This window comes from Microcebus murinus, chromosome 18, assembly GCF_040939455.1.
Source record: "Microcebus murinus isolate Inina chromosome 18, M.murinus_Inina_mat1.0, whole genome shotgun sequence".
Lineage (NCBI taxonomy): Eukaryota > Metazoa > Chordata > Mammalia > Primates > Cheirogaleidae > Microcebus > Microcebus murinus.
Genome location: NC_134121.1, coordinates 18354316 through 18373439, shown reverse-complemented (window position 1 = coordinate 18373439; position 19124 = coordinate 18354316). Strand labels below are relative to the sequence as shown.

At 50.8% G+C, this 19124-nt stretch overlaps 1 protein-coding gene across 7 annotated transcripts in view; it reads left to right on the top strand.

Annotated features, from left to right (window-relative positions):
* The window catches only part of RAP1GAP2 (RAP1 GTPase activating protein 2), a 213677-nt gene that overhangs the window by 141766 nt on the left and 52787 nt on the right, over window positions 1–19124 (top strand). For 5 of the 7 annotated variants that reach the window (XR_012913039.1, XM_075994247.1, XM_075994244.1 and 2 more), the window contains 5 exons: window positions 9367–9402; window positions 12971–13015; window positions 13743–13775; window positions 14165–14377; window positions 15584–15687. Coding sequence is in view for 6 of the 7 variants with exons in the window: in XM_075994247.1 (XP_075850362.1) it covers window positions 9367–9402; window positions 12971–13015; window positions 13743–13775; window positions 14165–14377; window positions 15584–15687 (431 nt within the window). In the remaining variant the exon portion in view is untranslated. The remainder of the gene's footprint in view (window positions 1–9366; window positions 9403–12970; window positions 13016–13742; window positions 13776–14164; window positions 14378–15583; window positions 15688–19124) is intronic. The other 2 variants (XM_075994246.1, XM_075994245.1) reach the window with 1 other exon arrangement.

Sequence of the window (19124 nt, the reverse complement as noted above, 5' to 3'; positions counted from 1 at the left end):
GTATATAATAATATGCTGTTGGATTTGGTTTGCTGATATTTTTTTGAGGATTTTTTTTCCCTCTATATCCATGAGGGATATTGGTCTGTAGTTTTCTTGTGGTTCCTTTGTATGGCTTCGGTAATCCTGGCCTCATAGAATGAGTTAGGAAGTGTTTCCTCCTCTTCTATTTTTGGAAGCGTTTGAGAAGGACTGGTGTTAGTTCTTCTTTAAACGTTTGGTGGACTTCCCTATGAAGCCATCTGGTCCTGGACTTTTCTTTGTTGGGAGGTTTTTAATTACTACGGCTTCAATCTCTTTACTTCTCATCCCTTCACTCTTTTAGGATGCTTGCCTCGTGCCTGTAGTCATTTGCATCTTCGAGTCCTGTCTTAGAGATTTAAATATGAGTCTGCCTAATTTAAGATGCTCTATAAAAACCCCGCCATCTTCCCACCCTTCCCCACCTTGCCCCGTCTCTGCTCTGGCATCTGTGCTCAGAGAGGGTCCCCCTCACATACCACTGGCCTTAAACATGATGAACCCCATAGGTCAGTGGTTTTCAAAGTGTGAGCACCTAGGAACTTGTTAGAAATGCAAATTCTCTGGCCAAGAATCGGAAGCTCTAGGGCTGGAGGGTAGGAAGCTTGTTTTAATAAGCCTCCCCGTGATTCTATTGCATTCCCACTGCCACAGGTAGTAGAGAGCCATTGCGGGCTCCTGGCCCCAGGTGACATTGTGAAGCCAGTGCCTCAGAAGGACGGTAGCAGCAGAGGAGCTGTGAGCAGTGGGAGTGGGGGGGACAAGAAGGGGAAGAGGAGCAAGCAGGCTGTTTGGCAGGGGTGGGGGTGGGGAGACTGGGAGGGGGTGGGGAGACGGGTGGGGGCAGGACCTGATTCTGGAGGGCGGCTTATCACGGGGGCCCTCACCTGGCTGTCCAGCGTGAGGTGTGCAGTCTGCAGCCGGGGAACAGACGGCTTGTACTCTCTGGAACGCTGGCCTGTCCAGCCCTGGCTCTAGCCAGCCCCTGCCACTCCCAGGCCTAAGACTCGGGCGTCACTGCCTGCTTCATTCTCATCTCGCTCATTAGAATATTCAGTCAGTCTTTCAGTGAATGTTTCTTGAGCATCTACTACGGGCTAGGCAGTTGTAGGTCCAAGGATACCACCGTGAACACGATCAACAGAGAGCCCTGCCCTCGGGGACCTTCTATTCTGCCGAGTGACCCTTCCGCAGCCAGGCTGGCGGCCAGCCGGTTCTCGTCCTGCCTGCCTCGCAGCTGGGGACCTCTGAGCCTGCAGCGGAGCTGCCGGGGGACTCCTGATCTAGCTCCTGGAGGGGGGGGGGGCATGTGCTCTGGGTTCCTGGTTCCCCCAGCTTTCCAAAAACCTCTTTATAAAACTCCCCGGAAGGCACTTTCTTCTGTGACGTCTTCCTGCTCTGTGGGGACGAGAAACTTGCTCTGATCCCAGTTTTCCTCCTTCCCCCTAGCACTGGCCGGCCGGCATTGCCACCCCACTTTCCTGGGACCTACGTAGGTGGAAAATACCTTCTTCTCCGTGCTTGTCTTGCAGCATTTCTGGTTGCTGTTGACGTGCCTTTGTCCCCCTGGTGCGTGTCCTGGGTTGAGGGGGGCAGGGATAATGAGACAGTCGCCGGGGTGCTATCGAGCGATCTGTGTGGCCGGGGCGTGGCAGGCTGTGCACACTCTGCCCCTGTGGTCCTTCCACAGGCGCAGGCTGCTCAGACAGCATTGTCCCGTGCTGTGGGCGGCAGGTGTGTGGCGCGTCCTGGGGGCGGGGTGCCTGGCAAGGCTGCTCACACACAGACACACCCCTGCCCCCACAAGCGGAGAAGAGCCCAGAGCTAGGGACTCGGCAGGCTGCAGGAGGGTGGCAGTGGGCGTCACTTCTCCAACTAGGGTCAGAGGAGGGGGAGGAGGAGAGAGAGGTGAGTGTGTTGGAGGGAGTCTCACAAGCTGGGGCGAGACAAGGAGGAAAGACCAAGTGGGCCACCTGTCATCCACGTGCGGATCTGCTGTGGACCAGAGGGGGATGGGACAGGTGGGCGTGGGAAGGGCACAAGGTGGCGAGATGGGCAGCAGTGGCCCTCCTGTGCTTGCCCAAACGTCATATTCTTCCTTTGCTTCTACTTTGCAGCCTGGGCAGTGGGCTGGCATCAGAGCGGCAAGTAGGGACTTTGGGAAAGGTTTCTCAAGGTTTCCCAAACCTCAGTTACTCCTTGCGGTTCCCGTTCACATCTGTTCCTGCTACCTGGGACCTCCTCCGGCATTCTCTCCCCAAGGAACACCAGGCGGTTTCCATCGCAGGCGGTGGGGGGGACGGGGACTGAGCACGGAGCAAACCTCAGGACCGCGGCCGAGCACTGGCTCTGTGTGGTTGTCACGCAGCCCACTGGACTGGCTGGCAGAGCAGAGCCCACGGGGAAATGCTGGCCGCCGCCCTGAGCTGGGTGTCGGCAGCTGTTGCTAATAATAAATTAGACAGCTGAGCCGAGGCTGCTATTGCGTGGAGCCGAATTAACATTCCTCTGTGCAAATCCAGTGGCTTCCTGATGGAGGGAGATCCCCTTCCTAAGGGTGCCCCGGGCAGGACACGGTCAGTCTGCCCTAGAGGGCCTGTGTGACGATGCCAGAGAGTCAGCGAGCATTTATTGAGCGCCCGCTGTGTGCCCTTGGCTGCGTGTGGCGATCTCAGGGTGTGTGGACAAGGGTGGGTCGGAAGGGCTGGAGCTGCCGTTCCAGGCTGGCCTGAGTCACCCTGCCTCCGAGTGGAAAAGGAGACTCGCTCTCTGCCAAGGCTGGAAAATGTCCCGCTGGAAAGTTCAACGAGTCACTGAGAAGTGGGGCCAACCTGGCTGAGGCCAAGTTGCCACTGGCTGATGTCTGCTCCCCGGCACGGTCCACGCATGACTCACGCCGAGGCTGAATCACAGCCCTTCTTCTGACCACCCGCGCCGGCCCCGAGGCCAGGGGCATATTCATTCGGAGACACGGATCTGTCTTTACTGATGGTCTAAACACAGCGTCCCTGGGCAGGCCAATGACGTCAGCAAAGCTAAGTCTCCTAAAGCGAGACCTTCTCCCAGCAGGACAAGGGCGTTCCCAGGATGAACTTTCTCATGGTTCTTTCTAGTAGCTACCATTGACTGAGCATTTGCTGCAGACCAGGTCCTCGCTGTTTTTTTTTTTTTTTTAAACATAGTTAACCCATTTATTATAGGGGAGTGATGTCTGAAAACGCAGAGCATACAGTGGTCTGCCAATTCCTTCAGTCTTCTGGCGGTGGACTTGACTCTGACCACGGAAGGGACACTGTAGGTCCCGGCACCAGCCGCGATGTTTCCACGCAGGAACCGCAGCGCCGGCGCCCATAGCTCGTCTCTGCGTCTTGGTTTCGCCACGGAAGGAGCAAATGCACTTGGAGTGCCGCCTGGTTTCACCTTTTGTCACTGTTTTCCTGCCGGAGGCACCATAGTGGGTCCCGTGTGTGCCGACCCTGCTGACCTCCCTGGTCTGCTTGGCCGTGTCGCCGCAGGCTAGGTCCCAGCCCAGAGAGGACGAGAGCTCCTTACAGCTGTCCTCACTTCATCCACGTAAGAGCCCCGAAAGTCAGGGATGGATTCGGTTTTCAGGTGAGGAAATGAAGCGAAGATCTGGGAGGTTTGCGTGCCTCGTGCCACACAGCTGGGCAGCAGCGGGATGGCCACTCCCCGGGCCTGGGCTTTGGCCGCTGCGCCCTCCTGCCCCCTGTGTCTTCCTGCTGCCCCCAGACCTAGGTTGCTCTGCACTGCCTTGCTGGTTAGGCCGGAATTCCTGGCATTCAGCCTCTCTCAGGCCCGGACCCCAGCTCTCCTTTGCATGCTGATCTTCAAGGTGTCTGAGCCGGAGGACAAGGTCTGGCGGGCCGATCCACTTGCCATCTGTCAAATACATGTCGTGTGTCTTCCCTTCCCACCTTCGCCCACGTGGCTCCCGCTGCCTGGGTGCCACACCCTCTTCATCCCTCTTTATCAAGTGGTTTCTCTTTATCATGTAAGGTCTACCTGCGATGCTGTGTTTTGCAAGAAGCCTTCCTTGACGTGTTGGTTTTAAGATATGTCCCCAAATTCTTTGATACTTCTGCCTTCAAGAGGTGGAGCCCAGTTCCTCTCCTCCAGTCTGGGCTGGACTTGGGCACCCACTTCTAATGACTAGGATAAAGTGGGAGTGAAGGTGTAGGATTTCAGACGAGGTCATAAAAGATCTATGGCTTCCTCTCTGTGTGCGTGTGCGCTCTCTCTCTCTGTCTGTTCGTTCTGGGTTCTGGGGGAAGTTAGCTGCCATGTTTTGAGGTCATTCAAGCCTCTCCCTGTGGAGAGGCCCATGGGATGGGGAACCAAGGCCTCCCGCCAATATCCACTTGATGCGCCACGTGGGTGCTGCGGCCCCAGGTGAGCCTTCAGATGACAGCAGCCCCTGCTCACATCCTGATTGCAACCAGGTGGGAAACCCCGAGCCACTCCTAAATTCCTGACCACAGAAACTGTTTTCAGCCACTAAGTTTTGGAGTAATTTACATAGCACTAGAGAATTGCACTTGGCCTCCCAGCAAGAAGTGCTTCATGCCCTCTCAGAACCCGCTGTGGCACTGGCCATTATAACATAACCTGTCTCATAATTAAGATCAAGTACTCTAGAAGTTGGTCCCTTGTCTCATACTTACTTCCAGCATCCAGTTCATGCCCTAAAGGTGCGTAAAAGGGCGAGGTTATCTGATTGACCAGCGGAAGTGCACTGTCTTAAGAATATACCTAAAAAGACTTTTCTGATGGCCAGTTTGCATGGATAACAGAGTGAGCTGGATTTGGGGGTGATTCAGGGGAGCTTCTTGGATACACTTGGGAATGAATCGGCCTGCATATCCAGGGGCTGTCTGCAGGCCCAAAGTCTGTGTACCTGAGTCTCTGGACCCACTCTGTTATGAATTGGGGGAGGCAAAGACAGGACTGCCAGGGCCTCCCCTTACGTGTCCAAGTCTTAAAAACATTGACTAATTGCAAAAATAATTTATAATTATTGTGGGAAATTAAAATAAAATACTAAAAAGCAAAAAGGGAGAAAAAAAATCATCCTTACCCTTTACCTCATTTTGCAGATGTATCATTCAAGATATTTTTCTCTGGAGGGGTGATACATATATATTCATGCGGTCTTATATGTATAAATGCAAACATGTTTTTATGTTTAGTTGCAAAAAGTGGCATCATCTTATTTGAAACCCCATTTTTCTCACTTAGCAATGCATCGTGAATCTTTGTGCTTGCATAATCAACACAGATCTCCTCTCATGTTGTTTCGTATGGGCATGCTCCCTGGCATTATTTACTTTTTCCCCTCACTGGTGGGTACTTTTTCCCCCTACTTTTTGGCCTACAAATAATGCTGCGACAAACATCTTTGTATGTGTGTCCTTGTGCTGTTGCCCAGATATTGTTTTAGGGTAAATTGCCTAGAGCAGGTTCATTGGACCAAAGGATGTGAAAATTTTAAAGGCTTTGGACACAGTGCCAAATTGTCCTTTAGAAAGATTGTACCAAGTGTACACTTACCTATGGTTCCTGTGTCCTTGCCAACATTGGCCAATCTGATGGATGAAAGATGTTGTCTTATTATCTTAATTTCTTAAATAGAGAGGTTGGGCATGTTTCCATGAGTTTATTGGTCATTTCATGTTTCTCTTTTAGCAGTTTGTTCATGTCCTTTGCACGTTGTTCTTCCTCTGTCACCTGGGCTAGAATGCAGTGGCATCATTGTAGCTCACCGCAACCTCAAATCATCAGCCTCAGCCTCCTGAGTAGCTGGGACTACAGGTGCCTGCCACCATGCCCAGATACCTTTTGTATTTTTTTGTAGAAATGTGGTCTCACTGTGTTGCTCAGGCTGGTGTTGATCTCCTGGCCTCAAGCAATCCTCCCACCTCAGCCTCCCGGAGTGCTGGGATTATAAAGATGGGAGTCACCATGCCTGGCTCACATTTTTCTGATTTCCTTAGAAAACTTATTTATTTTAATTTAATTGTGCAAGTAATGTGGTCTACAGATTTCTGAAGTAGGCCTAATATATAAAGCAAAACCCCCTTCACCACTCTTGTCTCCTTGATATAGTCACTTTTTGATAGTTTGAGGTGTTTTCTTCCAGATCATTTGCTATGCATTTATAGATATGGATGTAGGTAGCTATAGGTTTTGTTTTTAAAGTTGTTGTTATAAAAGTGGGATCATATTGAATATATTATTCTCTGATTTGCTTCCCCTCCCTGCAACTCATTATGTGTTAGAGAGCATCTTATATAAATAATATAAATCTCTTGCTTTCTTTTTGAATGGTTGCATAGTTTTTTTGAGAAAGGGTCTCACTCTGTCACCTAGGCTAGAGTGTGGTGGCATCATCATAGCTCACAGCAACCTCAGACTCCTGGGCTCAGGTGATCCTTCTGCCTCTGTCTCTTGAGTAGCTGGGACTACAGCCAGGTGCCACCATGCCTGGCTAATTTTTCTATTTTCTGTAGAGACAGGATCTCACTCTTGCTCAGGCTGATCTTGAACTCCTGACCTCAAATAATACTCCTGCTTTGGCCTCCCAGAGTGTTAGAATTATAGGTGTGAGCCACTGTGCCCGGCTGCATAGTTTTTTTTTTAACAGCCTTATGGAGATGTAATTCATATACCATAAAGTCACCCATTTGAAGTGTACAATTTAGTGTTTTTTGGTATATTCACGGAGTTTTGCAGCCATCACCACAATCAATTTTAGAACAGTTTCAGTACCTCAGAAAGAAACCCAGTACTTTTTAGCTATCACTCTCCAATCCTCCATACCCCTCAGCCTAAGCAACCACGAATCTACTTTCTTCTCTCTATAGATTTGCCTATTCTGGACATTTTATATAAATGAAATCATATAATATATTGCCTTTTGTGTCTGCCTTCTTTCGCTTAGCATAATGTTTTCAAGGTTCTTCAGTGCTGTAGCACGTATCAGTACTTTGTACTGTTTCATTCTTTTATGGCTATATACCACATTTTGTTTATCTGTTCATCAGTTTATGGACATTTGGGCTGGGTCCACCTTTTGGCAAATGTGAATAATGCTGCTATGAATATTCTTGTGCAAGTATTTGTTGAGTACCTGTTTTCAGCTCTTTAGGGTGTATGCCTAGGAGTGGCATTGCTCAGTCACATGGCAACTCTATGTTTAACTTTTGGAGGAGCTGCCAAGTTATATCCACAGCAGCTGTACTAGTTTACATTCCTACAAGCGATAGCTGAGGGCTCTCATTTCTCCTTGCCAACACTTGTTGTTTTCTGCTTTTTGATTATAGCCATCTTAGTGGTATGAGTGGTATCTCACTGTGGCTTTGATTTGCATTTGCTAATGATATCGAGTGCCTTTTCGTGTGCCTGTTGGCAATCTGTGTTTCTTCTTTGGGGAAATGTGTATTTAGATCCTTTGCCCATTTTTTAAATTGAGTTGTCTTTTTATTATTCAGTTGTAAGAATTCTTTATATATTCTAGATACAGGTCCCTTATGAGATTCATGGTTTGCAGGTATTTTCTCCTAGTGCATGCATTCATTGTCTTTTCACTTTCTTGATAGTGAGTGTGAGGAATTAGTGTTAATTCTTCTTTCAGCGTTTGGTAGAATTTACAAATGAAGCCATCTGGGGGTAGGGAGGTAAAAATAATAAAAAATAAATAAAAAAATAAAACAAATGAAGCCATCTGGACCTGGGCTTTTCTTTGTGGGTAGTTTTTAGATCATTAATTCAGCCTCTTTATTTGTTGTGTGTCTTTTTTAGATTTTCTGTTTCTTACTCAGCCAGTTCTGGTAGTTTGTGTTTTTTCTAGGAATTTTTCCATTTCATCTAAGTTATCTAATTTATTGACATAGAACTGTTTATAATAGTTGTATGAATGTAGCTTATTTTAACCAATTTCCTATGGATTGCTATTTAAGTTGTTTCCATTTTTACCGTTGTAAACAATGCAGTGGCCATTTGAGCGTATCTATCTTTGCGCACACATGCAAGTGTGTTAGAGCACGGATTATTAGGAGTGGAATTGCTGGGTCAGAGGCTTGTGTATTTACAGTGTTGATTGTTTTTGCTCCATTGTCCTCTTTCTGCTCATCTTTCTATCCATATCGATTTGTATAAGCTCTTTATGTTGGTAATCTTGGTCTCCTAGAGACTGGAGTTGGTTAGAACGCAGGGTGTGGGTGGCACATTTGTACCCAGAGTGAGTGGGAAGGGTTAGCCTTGGGATCCGGGTGTTTGGGGGCTGCTCCCGGTCAAGGGTGTTGGATGTGGATGCCCCACGCCCACCCCTGTGCGGTCACACCTGGGGTTTCCAGACCCTGGATCCCGAAATGCGGGCGGGTCAGAGGCTTTTTTGCAGGGTTGTGTCTCTCCAGGTGGCTCCGAGAGTAGCGGGAGCTCGGGGCAGTTCTGGCCCACTGGTGCCCACAGAGGAAGGGAGTGTTTGGAGGCTCCACCTCTGCATGAAGAAGGGACCGTGAGCACTGGGGGACTTCTGAGGGGCCCTGCGTGTGTTTTGTCAGCGCAGAGCTTGCAGCCCCTGGCCCCACCATTCCACTTCCTTTTTCTCCTTTTTTGTCTTAACTGGAGTTTACAAAAGTGGCACCAAAGTAGGTTAAAGGTTTGGACAAATGCAGTTTGAGATCTTAAAAATAATCCATCCAGGGCCCCGGAGGCTGCAGTTCAGTGGCTTTCAGGCTCTGCTTCCCAAGCGTTAGGGTCCCAAAGCGGTGCCCTGCGGGCAGGGGACAGGGACAGGCAGAGGTGGCACATCCGGGGCTCAAGCCCTGCCTGGCTGCTCTGGTGGCAGCGGCTGTGCTGTCCCCAGGCTGCTACAGCCAGGTTCTGAGTGAGATTGTCTATGAGGAGACAGAAGGGCTGCCCTAGAAGTTGGAAAACTACCTGTGCTGGGCGTCTTGGCCCCACTGTTGGGCTGAGAAGATCCCAAACCCAGTTCCTGCTGGAGGCTGAATCCTGGGGCTATCCGGCATTTGGGGGAACTTGGTTTTTCCCAGGGACCCCCCCACCCCCCTTCCTGGACAGAGACTGAGCGGCTGCTCTCCCCTCGGCCGTCCGCCAGCCCAGGCGTGTTTTATTTCTCTTTTGTCGTGTGGGGTGTTCTGGCCCTCCAGCCCTGCAAAGGCCAAATCAAATTATCTTCTCTCTTGATCCAAATGAATTTTGTCCCTGGGGAAGCCCCAGGCTCAGCTTCCAGACGGTGGAGGCTTTCTCGGCCAAGCTCCTGGCTAATACCCGTCTTTCTCTCCCCACCCTCTTTGTGTCTTTCAGTCCGCGGAGTTCTTCGAGATGCTGGAGAAAATGCAGGTGAGTGTGCATCCCCAAGGCAGGGGGAAGCTGAGCCCCAGTTGTGGGTGCTGGGGGGCAGAACGCAGGTGCCTTGGAGGGAGGGGCAGAGGAGAGACAAGCACAGTCCCCTGGGCCTGGACTACCTGAGGCAATTTTGCTATTGAAGGGCACAGAGCACTTTGGGAAGATTCCTGCCTGCAGGACAGGGAGGATAAAAAGCAGAACTTCCCCAGCAGAGCAGCCGGGGGTTCCATGAACCCCATGGATGTGGCAAGGGTTTGACAGGGTGTGTTGTTCCTGGTATGAGTTGGAAAACAAACCTGAACAAACTAGCCACTTCTTAGAGGATGCATCTGAGGTAGGGGAGGCAGATCGGCAGGGTGGGAGGCAGACCTGGGTTCAAATCCTGCACCACACACTTACTAGCGCGAGTTCCGTGCCTCTTCTAAGCGTCTGTAAATAAATAAGAATAAAAATACCCACTTATACGGTGGTTGGGATAAAACAAGATAACATATGTAAAAGTACTTGGCGGGCGCTACATAACAGTCGGTTTGCAAGGTGGGAGTTCTCTGTAGTTACTCCTCACCAGGGTGAGGGCGCCCGGGTAAGAGCTGCTGCCCCAGGGCGTAGTGCAAGGTCAGAACTGACACGTGTGGGAAGAGTGGGGAGAGGAAGCCGGTAATGACATGCGTGTTTCAGACACTTCTTTGGGCTTAGAGACTGACTGGCATTATTTCTTCCCAATGAGGCCCTCAGAAGTAGTATGTTATTATTATCATGCCCATACCAGAGATGAGTAAACTGAGGCACACAGCTGTTAAGCAAAGCACTTAAAGGTGCACGGCTCCTTAAGTAGCTTCAGAGCCAGAGGCTTTGGCCATTGTATTATGATACTTTTCACCCTAAGTAGATGCCCCAGGGTCAAGGGATTCTGTAGTAATGGTCCGGAAGTTCTAGGAAGAGAGGCAGATACGGTGTCCAAGGCAGATCTGAGATACAGGTGAAGCGGCCAGGTCTCCTGACGGTGGGGCGGGGAGGGGCTGTTTGGAGGAAAAATATTATTAGTGGTCGTGTCATTACCACAAGCAAGTTATTAAGATCCTCCTCCACACCCAGCAGTGTGTGGACTGCATACGCACACACTTTTAGGCAATTTATAATCAAGTTGAAGAAGCAAGGGTGGTGTGTGTGGTGACAGCAAGTAGTAGGGGACAATGTATAATTAAATGCTCCATTGCCGGGAGCAAAGCTGGGGTTTCACCTCCAGTGACTGGGACCCTGGCACTCTGGGGAGCTGGCAGGGCTGGGGGTTTGCTGCTCACTCTGCCCTCTCTCTGGTTGTCCCCCCATCCACCCCTCCTCACCCCCAGCTGGAGTCCCCCGCCCCCACAGAGGGTGTCTCTGTTTGAGCACATAATTCAGCCCTACTTAACTGGCTTCCTATGGGTCAGTCTGTTGTTTAGAGGCTGCTGGGCATTGTCTTCTCAACTAGCTTGGGGGCTGCTGGGGGCCAGGGGGCTCGTTTTAGTCTCCCTCTGCGTCTCCACCACAGCTGGTACCTGTGGGCAGGTTCCCGTTCCGTCTCAGCTGAGACCGCTGAGGCCAGACTCCCCAGTGTTACGTATTTGCCATGTGCACTGCTCTTCCTAGAACGCCCTGCTTTGCAGAGGGCTCATGGTTTCCAGCAACTCTGTAGGAAGCTCTCAGGTGACGTCAAGTGACGGTGACGAAGTGTGCTGCGTGGTCCTGGGTGTGGGCTCTGTCTCTCCTCCCCTTGCAGTTGTGGAAACTGAGCCTCAGAGCAGCTGGGTGGTCAGGTCACTCTGCTGGTTGTGCAGAGCTGAAACTAGGATCGGGGACTCCTGGTTCCCCCGCCCTAAGAGTCTAGGAATTCGGGGGAGGGTACAGTCCCTGTGACACCGGAGCGTCTAAGTGCACAAGCTTTGGGTCCTTTCAGTGCTGAGGTTCTGTTCTGACCCTGACGCTTTCTAGCTGAGTATCTTTGGGGAAGTCACTTTCCCTCTCTGAGCCTCAGTTTCTTCACTGGGGAGGGAGAAGTCGAAATAAAGGTGATACCTGTTGCAAGGGTAACGCACAGAGGAGGGGAGTGCCCAGCTCGGCAGTGGCTTTGTGTGCAGGAGGGAGTGGAATGGCAGGGGGGAAGGGAGGAGGTTTGCTCTCCTGCCCTAGGGCTGTTCCCAGACAAGGGTGACTAATGCAGGACAAACAAACTCCTGACATCACTCCCCCACCCCCATCTGCCCAGCGTGCCAACCTGGACAGGGTCTGCAGGGCCACCCAGGTGGCTTTTCCTCTGTGTGTGAGAAGAGCACCTGTCCGGTGGGAGGAGCCCTCCCACGCCCTCCTGAACAATGTTGCGGGGTGACTCAGTCTGGAGAAATCCCGAGGGGCCGTGTCTAAATCCACCTGGGCATCAGGAGCCCTGGCGCCCGAGGTGTGCGGGGTACGGTGGGCAGGTGACCTGGCTTCAGAGCCAGGCCCTGCCGCTCGCTGGCTGTGTGACCATAGGCAAGCGGCCTCCTCCTGGGGGCTGGGTTTCCTCCCTGGTGAAAAGGTGCTGTGAGTTTCAGAGGAGACCGCAGAGGGAGCTCACTTTGGAAGGTTAAAATCCTTAGTGGCTCGGGCGGGACTGCTTCAGAATGCTCTCTGCTCCGGAGGGGAACTGTTTCTCTCCTAGTTTGTCCACCGTCTCATGCCCTCACCTGATTTATTCAGATGGTCTTGGGAATGCCATGTGTTTCCACCTTGCACAACCCGGTTAATTCAGAACTCGACTACGGGACCACTGGACGAGGGCTTGCACCTGCTGCTTGCAGTGGTCCTCGCACCTGTGCAGTGGAGGGGGGTGTTATAATCCTCACTTTATAGATGATGCCACGGAGGCTCCGAGAGGCTGAACTTTGTCAAGGGTCGCAAATAGTAAGCTCATAGAGGGATGAAGCCCAGGCCCGGGCCTCCTGCCTGTCTCTGCAGGCCCTCCCGCCTGGGAGAGGCTGGAGCTGGTTGATGTGAGGCCCAGAGGGCTGGCTCTGACACCGACAGACGGGGTTCCTGCCTTTCCCCTTTCCCCAGTGGCTCTGTGAAGACATTTGAGCTCCAGGATGGTGTGTGACTGCCGACCTCACCGTGATAGCCAACAACAACCCATTGCATTTACTCTATACCAATCAGTGATCCAAGTGCTGACATTATTAACTTTCAACCTCGACTACATTAGTAGGTTCCATCATCATGCCCACTTTACAGATGAGGACACTGAGTCACAGGAAGGTTCCTGTGACTTGCCCAAGGTCATAAGGCCAGTAAGAAAGTGGCCGTGTTGGGATTTGAACCCCGGTGGTCTGGCTCTTAACCCAGCCACCCTGCTGCCTCTTCCGAGGCTGCTGGGAGGGCTGCCAGGGGCCAGGTGTGTGCTGCGCAAGGGCTCAGCATGTGCCGGCTGTTGCTGCTGCTGTTATTACTAACCCCTGGCGACGCCAGGTGCTCAAGAGACGCCTCGCTCTGTTTGCCCCTTTGTGCGACCTTTGCTTTTCTATGGATCCTCTCTTCCTTGTTTCCGCAGGGGATCAAGCTTGAAGAGCAGAAGCCGGGACCCCAGAAGAACAAGGTGGGCTGGGTGGGTGAGTGGCAGCCAGGAGGCCCCGGCGAGGGGCCAGGGTGCGAGCAAGGCAGGAGGAGCAGCCCGGGTGCTGGGGCCATCTGTCTCTCACCCGCCTGACTCTGACCTCCACCCAGGGCCACTTGGGTGACCGCACCCTTGTTAGGCTGGCACATGGGGAGTAGCACAGGGGGCCCTGGCTTGATGCCATTAGGGCAGCTTCAGAGCAGGCTGGGACCTCAGGCTTGGCGGCCCGGCCCCACCTCGCCCGTCCTGCGCGTGTTGTGCACAGCGTTTGGGGCATCAGGCTCGTGCTGGGCCCAGGCTCCCGTGGGCAGTTAGCTTTGGGTTCCATTCCCAAGGCCCCGGGGGTGCAGCCCACTGCTCGGAGGTCAGCCCCCTTGCCTGGAGCGGGGTGCTGGGTCAGACTAGGAGTCATCTTCCTGTTAGCATTCTAGGGTGAGAAGCTCAGCACCTTTGTATACTGCGTCTTTCCTTCTCTAGCAGGGTTTGTGTTCAGGTTCTGTCCATTTAGAGAATAGCTCAGGGGATGGCAGATCCCAGAGCTGCTTCTAAGCTGTGTTCCCATCTGCTGTTCTTTACCTCAAAGCCCTGGTGCAGCCTGGCAGGCCCCCCAGTGCCCCCCCCCAACATACACACCAGACCTGGAAGAGGGAAATGGAGACTTTCTGGGCACTGCCGGGACTAACAGTGGTGTCCTTGGTTTGTCTTGCAGGATGACTATATCCCCTACCCCAGCATCGACGAGGTAGGAGCCCCGCTGGCCACTCTGCAATCTGCTCTGGGTCCCATTCCTAGGGAGGTGATGGTGACGATGGTGATGGACCCTGCCTGCCCCACACGGGAGAGAACCTTGGGCCTGGGGCCTCTTCCATCTTTGCCTACGTGACCTTAGCGTTCTCATGTTTAAATCTGGGGTGTCCATCCGGGCCTTGCAACCCTGGGGCTACAGGGTCAGCGGCTGCAGCTGGAAATGGCTTAGGGGAGGGGTCTGTGTTACCACCTTTGGCCTCAAATACTAGGCTCCCCTCCTGGGGCAGTCTGGAGGTGGGTGGGAGGGGACACCACCACTGCCATCCCTTCCTCCCCTGCAGTCCCAGGGTCAGCTGCAGCGCAAGATCCCCCCTCTGCCTCCAGGTTGTGGAGAAGGGAGGCCCGTACCCTCTGATCATCCTGCCCCAGTTTGGGGGCTACTGGATCGAGGATCCGGAGAACGTGGGCACACCGACTTCGCTGGGCAGCAGCATCTGCGAGGAGGAGGAAGAGGACGGCCTCAGCCCCAACACGTTTGGCTACAAGCTGGAGTGCAAGGCTGAAGCCAGGGCCTACCGCAGGCACTTCCTAGGGAAGGTGAGGCCGGGGCCCTGGGCGAGAAAGGCTGCTGGAGGGGGGCCCAGTCCTCCCTCCAGTGCCCCCCCACCCGTCCCCAGTTCTGTCCCTCCATGGCTCCTGGCCCTGTCTTCGTGGGAGAGGTCAGGCTGGCTCTGTCCTGGGGGCAGGGGCCGGGAGTGGTGCAGAAGGCAGGGAGGCCCAGCCTGAGGGTCCTTGTGCGGACCGCCCCCAGGAGATGATGGGATGGGTAGTGTTTGGGGTGGAGGAGGGCGGGGTGGAGTTCAAGGAAAAATATGTTCTCACGCCGACATGGAAGTCTCCATTTCCATCTAAATAGTGTGAATCTCTCTCGTCCTCATTCAGGCAGGCCCGGAGTCCTTGTACTGAACGGTGTGCTGTGAGCCTCTGGCTGCTTGCAAGTGGCAGAGCTATTTCCTTAAATACATTTCTGCCCTTCAGACTCACCAGATTCCTGGTGTCCTCAGGGCAGATTCCGGAAGTCCCTAGCTTAAGGCGGCTTTGTGGCCTCCCGTGGGAGGAGGCTGCGTCTGAACCCCCAGGGATCTTGCTACCATGCAGATTCCAGGGCCCCCGCTCTGAGTCAGCGGGTCTGGGGTGGGCTCCGGGGTGGGCGGCTGTGTGTTCAGACCCTGTGCCCTGATCTGGGGACAGGCCGCTGGGCCGGAGTGCCCCTCCGCTCCCCGTGGGAGCCAGGGTGCCAGGTGCCAGGGCTCCTCCCAGCTTTCTTCCCTGAAATCTTCTGAACTGGTGAGGGCTGCCCCTGGGAGTGAGAACATGAACTCAGTATCTTGTGGTGAAGAACTTGAACTTCGGAGTCAGGACAGACGTGGGTTTGAACCCCGGATCTGCCACTTGCCAGCTTTGTGCGCCTGGGCGGTTACGTAACCTCCCGTTGCGCTGGTTTCTCCATCTGTGAAGTGGGGACAGTGACATGAGCTCCTGCAGGAAGCTGTGGTTAGGATTAAAGGATACGACAGGTACTAAGCCCTTAGCACAGTGCCCGGCACAGCCCGAGGCCTCAGCGCTTGGCGCCTGTCACTGTGGCCAGCGTCATTGTCATCATCTTTGGTGGCAGCCACAGCAGTGGCCACCTTCCCTTCCTGGTTGCTGTGGGGCTTCTCACGCCCCGTGGGGGAGAGGGTTTTGGGGCACAAGTCCGGAAGTCTCCCTCTTTCCCGGCTCACACCGGGTTTCTCTTTCTAGGATCATCTGAACTTTTACTGCACGGGCAGCAGCCTGGGGAACCTGATCCTGTCCATCAAGTGCGAGGAAGCTGAAGGGATCGAGTACCTTCGGATCATTCTAAGGTGGGGCTGTTGTTGCCCTGTGCAGGGGCCATGCCTCTTCCAGGCAGGGCTGCCTTAAGTGGCGGGGGACCCAGAAATACCAGTCCGACCAGTCTGGGGGGCAGGCTGGCTGGACTCCTGGGGCTGTCTGCAGTTGCCAGGCAGGGAGACCCAGCGGCCAGCTGGCTGCATGCCCCTCTGGCTGGCGGATTGGTATCCTGGTCTCAAGGTCACCTGGATCTCAGCCCTCCTGCCCCTCTTTCTTGCAAGGCTGTGGCTCCGAGGAAGTTGGGGAGATGAAGCAGGGTGGCTCTGTGTGGCTCATCCTGCTGAGACACAGCTCCGAGTCCTGGGAGAGGGTTAGCCAGCGCGCTCGCTGCCTGTGGTGTATATCTGGTTGGGGAAGATAGGTCACCAAGCGTCTGTGGTCTGTGGCGTGTGCTGGGTTCCCTCAGATGGAGTGACATTCACAGCAGGAGCGCTGATTTATAGCTGCAGCCAGGGCACCTCTCTCTGGACTGTGACCTCTTCAAGGGCAGGAACTGGTTCGCTCTTGGTTCAACTAACATGTTTTGTAAAACCTACTGTACCAGAAACTGAAATAGGTGCTGGGGATACAGGGGTGACTTGAGACGTGGTCTCCGTTTTCTAAGGGCTTACGGTCTAGCATGAGAGAAAAAACAGAATTTTAATATGCTGTGGGAATTATTTTAGCGATATGCCCAGGATGCTGGGGGAGCGCAGAGGAGTCTGTGTCTTATTTATCTCTGTCCCGGTGGGAGGTGGAGAAGCCAGGAAGGCCGAGATCTGGTGCCTAGCAGGGTGCTATGAACCTGTCACGCTCTCAATCCACATTTCTCTAATCTAACTGGAAGTTCTTAAAGCTATTTGGAAAAGAACAATGGCATTTTTTTTTTCTGCCCAAATTTTTGAAATACACATGGGAGGGAACAAGGACACATCACCTTGCCTTGGGAGAGGTAGGAAGGGAGGTGGCTTGAGGAGGTTGTCAGCATCCATCCAATCTTCTCATTAAGGAAGGAAGCAATTTTCTTTACCGAGGTCCACTTGACTGGAAATCGTATTTGCAAGACATAGAACAGTCAATTAAATAGCTAGAGCCAATTTTCTGAAGGGTAATACCTGGATCCCCGTCTCCAAATAGGATTTCTAGCTATTAAAATTGCTTCCCTTCTTAATAAAAAGCAGACCAAGATTGGGTAGGATTTCTGCATAATATGACAACTGAACGCCAGGATCTAACCTCCACCCCTGCCTTTTTCTAATTCTATATCCTATCTGAAATGCTGCTTCAGGGCTGGCAGTTGGAGAAAGATGCCAGGCACACAACACATGCTTTGATGGTTTTGTGTTTTTGTTTTGTAGTCTATGGGACAGTTAGAACTAAAAGTAGGTGATAATGAGAGTTGGAACCCTAGTTCTCCTTCCTTGGAAAGCAGTGTACTATGGGAATGTATGAAATTGGAGATTCTAGAAGAATGCTGAACTCTTTAGGGTAAGACAAGCCCTGGAATGGCCAGGGATCTTTTCCCATAGAACCACTTTTGTTATGGTGGGTAAGCAGCATCAGTTGAAATCAATTCCCCCAGGAGCCCAAGGGCAAGCTCCAGTGTGGCTCTCCCAGTAGCAAGCCAGCAGGCAGGGTGGCGGAGAGAAGCCACACACCAGCTAGGAAGTTGGACAATCATGTCATGTACTTGGAGTGAGTGCCAGGCCAAATTGGAAACCAGACATAAAAAATTGGCTCCATGGGTTAGCAGCTTTACCAGACACAGAGAAGAAATTATCCAGAGATGAAATTCTCTGCTGGCAGTTGACTCCTGTCCCAGCCTCTTCCTCATTCCCCACAAGCTTCTGGATTATTTAGTTGATGTCCCAAATTTGTAACAAACCAGCTCTCCCTCCTAAAATCTGAGTATTCTAACAGCCTCTGTGTATGTCATGAGAGTAGCCAGGAAGAATCTGTCCACAGCTGGAAGACAACAAGCTTGTGTAGATTTCTCCTTTTTCAAGTGAGGATATAAAAAAGAAGAAGAAGAAGAAAATCTCTTCTTCTTTAGGTTGTAAAAGAAAAGGTTCTGCATCTAAAAAAGCATAAACTAGCTAGAGAAATAACAGAGCTTAGAAAAGTATTTACTTTTACAGAAAGCCAGGTAAAGTTGAGATATTTATTAACTTTGTATTTTCTACAAACTTCTAGAAAAAATGAACACTATGAAAGAAAAGATGAGACAGAATCAGCCAACAGAGTGAGATGAAAAGGTTGCTTGATAAGTTAGGGAGATAATAGAAAACTAAAAGTGGCCACAGGAATTTTATAATGGCATATGAAGCAGTAAAAAGCAGAATCTTCTTTGTAGAAAATCCAGTTAGTAATATGGAGAATAAGCTTAAGAAATTTGCACATAATTCAAAGGAAAACACAACCACTTTAAACTGATGAGCAAGACTATGCTGAATATGGTAGTGAGCAGGAATTAAACATGTGGATAACTGATGTTCTTAAGCTGAATGAAGACTTACATCTGCAAATCAAGTGACTCACCCAGTAACAGATGAAATCAGTGAAAAGAAACTGATAGCTGGACATATTTTGGCGAAAATTTATATTTCATAGATATAAAATCACTGGTAAAAGAAAAACATTCCAAATAATACAGGAAGACAAAGAGTACACACATACAGAAAAAGAAAATAAAGGAATCATAGATAAATATGATAGAAGTATGAGTACCTAAGTGATGATAATAAATTTAAATGAATTGAATTCCATTAGTAAATAGCAGAGATTCTCAGTTTGGGTCATCCTTCCAAACAAACCCCACAAATCTTTCTATCTGTATTTTATTAAAGAAAGTAACTCAGAATATTTTAAAAGAAAAGAGTTAAGAAAAAGTTAGAATAGTCAAATACAAAAAGAAAGCAGGGTTAGCAATATCAACATAGAGAAGTATAATTCAAGGCAAATAAGCAATCCGTGTGATAAAGAGTGCTACTTGTCCATTCATAAAAGGAAAAATCTTATATTAATAAGATAACTTATTAATATAAACCTTTATATGATAAATAGTGTGTATTATAACATGGTATACATATATGCACATATGTATATAATTAAAATGTGGAGAAATTCACAATACAATTGTAGTGGTAGATTTTTAACACATATCACTTGACATATCAATACTAGGGTAAGAAATGAAAGGATATGGAATCTCAGTAATATTATTTATGTCAATTATATATGTTTATATGTATCTATTTCAAAATTTGATCCTCTAACAGATTTTTGCTGCTTTTCAAGTGCCTAAGGAATATTTACACACATTGATTGTATAGTAGATCATTGGTTTTTTGTGGACCTGCTACATCAGAATCATCTTGGATCTTTAAAACAAAGCAAACTTGAAACAAGAAAATCCAAACAAAACCAAAAA